Source organism: Drosophila sulfurigaster, chromosome X (assembly GCF_023558435.1).
Source record: "Drosophila sulfurigaster albostrigata strain 15112-1811.04 chromosome X, ASM2355843v2, whole genome shotgun sequence".
Lineage (NCBI taxonomy): Eukaryota > Metazoa > Arthropoda > Insecta > Diptera > Drosophilidae > Drosophila > Drosophila sulfurigaster.
This window is the reverse complement of record NC_084885.1, coordinates 26,679,554-26,685,235: the sequence shown is the minus strand read 5'-3', so window position 1 is coordinate 26,685,235 and position 5,682 is coordinate 26,679,554. Positions and strand designations below refer to the sequence as shown.

Sequence of the window (5,682 nt, the reverse complement as noted above, 5' to 3'; positions counted from 1 at the left end):
TTCCGGTTCACCAATTGCAACTTCAGCTCAAGTTCAATAGCTTCGTTCATTCGAGTTGGGAGTTTCATGCTATCGAGCTTCTGGCTGGCACCAGAACAATTGTCACTGAATGAAATTCCAATTCGCTGAATGTCTGCCTGCTATGTTATCTGCTCCAACAACTGTATTGATTGTGTATACGACCTGTTACACTAATAATTTCATGTATAATGTGTATATAAAGAGTATCTGATAAAAAGGTGCTTGTGACACGAGTTAGTTTGTGCCAGCTACTTGTAGAGTTACCACCTAGACAATAAGTGGGCATTACCTAACCTCAAAGTTTGTGAAACATTTGTCATAAGGATATTTTTTTTTCGTGTTTTGTTATTATAGCTTAGGTACTCCTTAAGACTGTCTACTGTTTAGGTATAAATACACGACTATTTATAAACAACAACAACCACAACAACAAAAAATTCCTATTCGTCACAAAAACAAAAAAACATTCCAACTGGTACCAAAGCGCAATATTCTATGTACTTAAATAGACCGAGCTAAAAGCTCAAAGCGAATTACCACTAAGAAACCAAAATGCTAGTACTATCTATGTAGTATGTATATCTTAACTATCTATAAGTGCCCTGCGATATTTATGGCCTTTGGCTAGACTTTCCTTAATTATGTTGTATAGTAGATATAATGATAGTATCAAAATGTTGATATTTCGTAATGTGTATTAAGCATTATTGTTACCGTTACCTAATTATCTTTTGTTATTAATTTATAAAATACATTTAATGACCAACATTACCAATTGTTTTTGGTTTTTCCTTTTTGAAGTAAAGAAAAAGAGTAAAGAGTGTGAGTAAAGATCTTGATCGACTGGGAAATACCCGTTATTCCCTGATGCACTTCATTTTCGCTATATACTATTTTTAGACAATCCTAAATTTGCAGTAAACATTTGTATTCACTCTTATTCATTAATTAATTTTGATTAGCATCAACTCATTAGAACCCATCGATGCCCATGAGTAACGGGTATGAAACAAAAGAAAATTAATAAAGCGATATTGGAATCGTCAAGTGGTCGCGCAATGGGTGTTCTCAAGTGGCCTGTGGATTGGATGGACGTGTGTGATTTTGCTGATTAGTATGTTCACATTGTGTACAGATACTTATAGGCGACACTGTGTTGAGTAATACCTATAAAAATAAATACTTGGCAAATAATAACAATGTTTTTGGGAATTTTTTTTCCTTTTTAAAAGGGAATTTTCATTTTTATAACCCTTGACGTGAAGAGTTTGCATTTGTTTTCTTCTTTTGTTCTTGTACATCACATAAATAAATTGATAAATGAGATCAAACACATATAATTTATATACCTTATATATATAGCAAGTATACACTGAGAAAAAAAAGCAAAAAAAAACTAACTATAACTATGCTAGTTGATGTGATTCTTGCCACTTCGTATTCGAGTATAATATTCACTTATAAAATACAGAACAGAAACTCGTTTCATGACAATGACTATGATTACATATATGTATGTATATATATTTATATGTATAAATATATATCAAGTATATTATGAATTATCGGTCGAGTGTAGTTCTTTATAATTGTTGTTGTCGGTTTCCATTGGGATGAAGACAGGGTGTCGAATGGGTGGGGAGGACGGGTAAATGGGATTGTTAGTGATTGTATTAACATGCGTATAAATATGCAATTAGTTACATCATAAATACTTATAAATAGTTTTTGCTAGGCTTTAGCTTGTCTTTACATATTTCGTATAATTTTGGTATACCTTTCTTTTTGTTTGTTTTCAATACAATACAATAAATACAATACAATTATAAATATATATATATATATATACTTGTTACTAAATGAAGGAAGTTTTAAAAACTTTTGCGTCATACTTTTCATTCTTTTCATTTCTCATTTTCTCAATCATATTTCAACGTCATCATGGACTTTTCGCCACGATCAAATCAGTCTGAGCAATTACAATTCAAATGTGCTTGCGAATTATATTCAAACACCCAAGTGTATCGAGTATCAAGTATCGAGTGTAGGGGGCAAGTGTTGTGTTATCGTTTGGGGTAAAGGGACGAGTTTAGGGGAATAACGTTCAAGTTAGCTGCGCTTTTTGAACAACAAATTGGCACAATTATTATGACAATCATAGCACAAACTTAAATTACACAAAGAAAAAAAAAAATTTAAACACATACACAAATTGTAAACTAAGATTTTAAACTACAAAGCTGCTGCGCCGTGGTGGCAACCTTGCCATCTGCCATTAGGTGCAGCAATGATGGCCGCTCTTCACATAATAATTGTGCATGGCCACACTGCCGTTTTTGCTATAGCTGCCGCTGATGCTGCCACCGCCGGCGCCATTGTATTGGCTAAGATTATTGCCGCCATTATTATGGGCACCACTGCCCGTCGTCCCGTTGTTGCCATTTGTATTTGTGTTTGTGTTGTTGTTGGCGCCGCCGCTGCTGTTGTTGTTGCCGGTTCCCTTATCAGTGCTGCCGCTGCTGTTCGTAACGGTAGCGGCAGCAGCGGCGGCGGCTGCAGCATCAAATGCCTTTATATGATTCGGTATTATCTTGCATGTAAATTGACGATGTTGTCCCGGCTCCTGTGCACGTCGAAGCGATCGAAGGGAGGGAGGGAAAGTATGTGAATTTTATTAGCAAATTGTCCCGTTGTCAGACAATACTACTGTACGTACATTTGTGTTTGTGTGTATGTGTGTGTTTGCGTGGAATTCTACCTACCTTTGGCTGTATGGGAAAACAGCACCACAGTATGAATGCTATGAATGCCACCAATGTGCCCACAAGCAGTATGAAATCCTCGATAGTCTGGTCGCACATTTGGATGACAATAAGGAAGGAACGTTCAAAAATTCATGTTAGTCTTGCATTCGCATGAGTGTGTGTATGTTTTGTTATTGCAATTACGGTATCATGGCAAGTGCATGCATGTGCATGTGAGTGTGTGTGTTTAAGCTTATTTGTATGCATTTGTGCGTTGAAGGTTTTGCAGATTTATTAGCAGTCTTTGCCACTTACCGGTTCTTCGCCAAGCAGCACGTGATTAATTAAATAGATAAAATCATCAAATGGTGTCATCATGGTTAGGCTCAAAGAAAACGATGTTGTCCTTAATGTAGCAGATAAAGTTGGGCTTTTTGTTGTTTTTCTTTTCTTTTTTTGATTACTGCTCGAGCTGCTCGATTTGCTTGTAATTGATTCTTTGCACATTTACAACAACAAAAGCATTGGTCACATAGCACACACTATCACATTAATTAAACGAATAACTTAAAATCAAAATTCGTATTTTTGCATCATTTGTGTGTGTTTTGTTGCGTTTGTTATTGAATAAATGATTCTTTTAGATGAATTCAGACTTTTTTGCTTACAAAAAAAAAAAGAAGAGCTTTCTTAAAGCTGTTTTATTTAACACCTGTGTTAAGATGTGACCACAAACTGCTTTGTCAAATATGCGGTTTAACGTCGAGATGGAGATATACCAAAATAATCAAGTTCCGATAAATATCAGCTGGTTACACTTAATAATGCGCTGCAAAACTTGTATAAAAAGGCGCTGAATTTTGAACAGCCAAAAATTTGCACAAATTTGCTTCAGTGTGACCACAAGTGAAATACTTAGATTTCCTGCAAATAAGCTTAGCTATAGAATGCTGGTACAACTGGTCACACATGCATGTAACGTATATCGATAAGTATTTCATAGCGCAGCAACACACCGAAAATATATCGTTTTTCGAACAGCTGTTAAGAGCAAAGCCGGTCCCGCTACCATCACTAGCATAATTTCAAAGGCATTTGGTGTTGTGTACTTGATTTTTGTTAATTTGCAACAAATCTCGTGCGCAAATTGTGCACAAAGACAATGGTGAAATTAACAAAAGCGCGCAGTAAGGAGCGCACCAACGACGCCGAGACACCGTCGCCGACCAAAGCCAGTGATGATGATGTGCGCAAAGTAAAATCAGCCAAGCTGGCGAAGAAGAAGAAGCAGCATACCGAAAGTCGGCAACGAAGTGAAACGCGCCAACGCAAAGCAACAGCACGCGACAGCTCCACATCCAGCTCCGCTTCCAGCAGCAGTAACAGCAGCAGCAGCAGCAGTAGCAGTAGCAGCTCCAGTAATAGTAGCAATAGCAGTAGAAGTAACGCCGGCGGCAGCAGCAGCAAAAACAAAGTCTCGGCCAGCAAGAGACCGAAAACAAGCAAAGACGAATCACCCAAAACAAAAGAGAAGTCGCCGATAGAAAGCAAGGTGCAAGAGCAGCGCTCCAAATGGGACAGTCCCGAACGAGGCGGCGGCGGCGGCGCCAGTAAAAATACCAAACAGATGCGCAAACGAAGTCGCAGTCGTGAAAGGGAACGAGATGTGGACAAGGAAAGGGAGCGAGAGCGCGACCGGGACAGGGAACGAGAGCGGCAAAGGGACAGAGAGCGGGAGCGTGACAGGGATAGGGAACGTGACAGAGACAGGGAACGCGAGCGGGAACGTGATCGGGATAGAGACCGAGATCGTGATCAAATGCGGCGAGGACGCGACCGAGATCGTGAAAGGGAACGCAGCCGGGAACGTCGCCAGCAGCAGCGGCTGCGCAGTCAGGAGCGTCGTGATCGTCCACGTCGCTCGCCCGAAGCAAGACGGTAAGTTATACCTACAAAACAAAAAACATTCTAAGGCAAGCTTGATTTATGTTGAATACAGACGTAGTCGCAGCCGTAGTCGCAGTCCGCGAGATCGCTCCTATAGAGGTGGCGGTGGAAGAGAAGGAGGTGGAGGACGTCGGCAGCAGCAACAGCAGCGCAATAATCGCGATGAGGAGCATTTTGAGTGGGGCAAGCCAAACAACGACAAGGACAACAAAAAGTCCAATGATGATGAGAACAACGACGAGCCCGTCGACAAAGAGAAACCCAACTTTGGACTGAGCGGCGCCCTCACCGAGGACACCAATAAAGTGAATGGTATTGTGGTGAAGTATTCAGAGCCACCCGAGGCACGCAAACCAAAGCGACGCTGGCGCTTGTATCCGTTCAAAGGTGAAACCGCGTTGCCCACATTGCACATACATCGACAGAGTTGCTTTTTGGTTGGACGCGATCGCAAAGTTGTCGATCTTGCTGTGGATCATCCGAGTTGTTCCAAGCAGCATGCGGCGCTCCAATATCGTCTGGTGCCGTTTGAACGTGACGATGGCAGCCAAGGGAAACGTGTGCGTTTGTATCTCATCGATTTGGAGTCGGCGAATGGGACGTTTTTGAATAACAAGAAGATCGACGGGCGCAAATATTACGAACTGATGGAGAAGGATGTGATCAAGTTCGGCTTCAGTTCCCGTGAATATGTGCTGTTGCATGAGAACAGCAAGGAGGATCAAGAGGATGATGATGTGCATATCAAAGAGGAGCCATTGGATGAGCAGCAGCAGACGCAAATCAACACAAACGATGCACAGCAATGAAAGAGAGAGAGAGAGAACGAGCGAGCTCTCACTCTCGCTTCCAACGCTTGACCAACATTTATCAGAATAATTATAATAATACTATGTAGTTTGTTAGCTTTAAGTTCAAAATGTACAATACACACACACACACACACACACACAAGAAGTACTTTATATAG

General features: G+C 40.4%; 2 protein-coding genes across 3 annotated transcripts; one reads left to right on the top strand and one right to left on the bottom strand.

Annotated features, from left to right (window-relative positions):
• Nucleotides 1-1,832: 1,832 nt before the first annotated feature.
• On the bottom strand, nucleotides 1,833-3,569 carry LOC133847568 (nuclear transcription factor Y subunit alpha). 2 transcript variants are annotated; one of them, XM_062282719.1, is made up of 3 exons: nucleotides 3,081-3,569; nucleotides 2,784-2,870; nucleotides 1,833-2,644 (listed from the first exon to the last, which is right to left on the bottom strand). In XM_062282719.1, the coding sequence occupies exons 1-3, from the start codon at nucleotides 3,270-3,272 to the stop codon at nucleotides 2,297-2,299; spliced, it is 627 nt and encodes a 208-aa protein (XP_062138703.1). In that variant the 5' UTR covers nucleotides 3,273-3,569; the 3' UTR covers nucleotides 1,833-2,296. The 2 variants fall into 2 exon arrangements, 1 of the variants encoding a protein (XP_062138703.1); XR_009895173.1 differs by having other exon boundaries at nucleotides 2,475-2,644; nucleotides 2,738-2,870; nucleotides 3,081-3,528.
• Nucleotides 3,570-3,821: 252 nt separating this feature from the next.
• Nucleotides 3,822-5,537, top strand: LOC133847547 (uncharacterized). The gene is made up of 2 exons (XM_062282682.1): nucleotides 3,822-4,703; nucleotides 4,765-5,537. Exons 1-2 carry the CDS (start codon nucleotides 3,928-3,930, stop codon nucleotides 5,519-5,521), a joined length of 1,533 nt encoding a protein of 510 aa, XP_062138666.1. The 5' UTR covers nucleotides 3,822-3,927; the 3' UTR covers nucleotides 5,522-5,537.
• The last annotated feature ends 145 nt before the right edge of the window (nucleotides 5,538-5,682 follow it).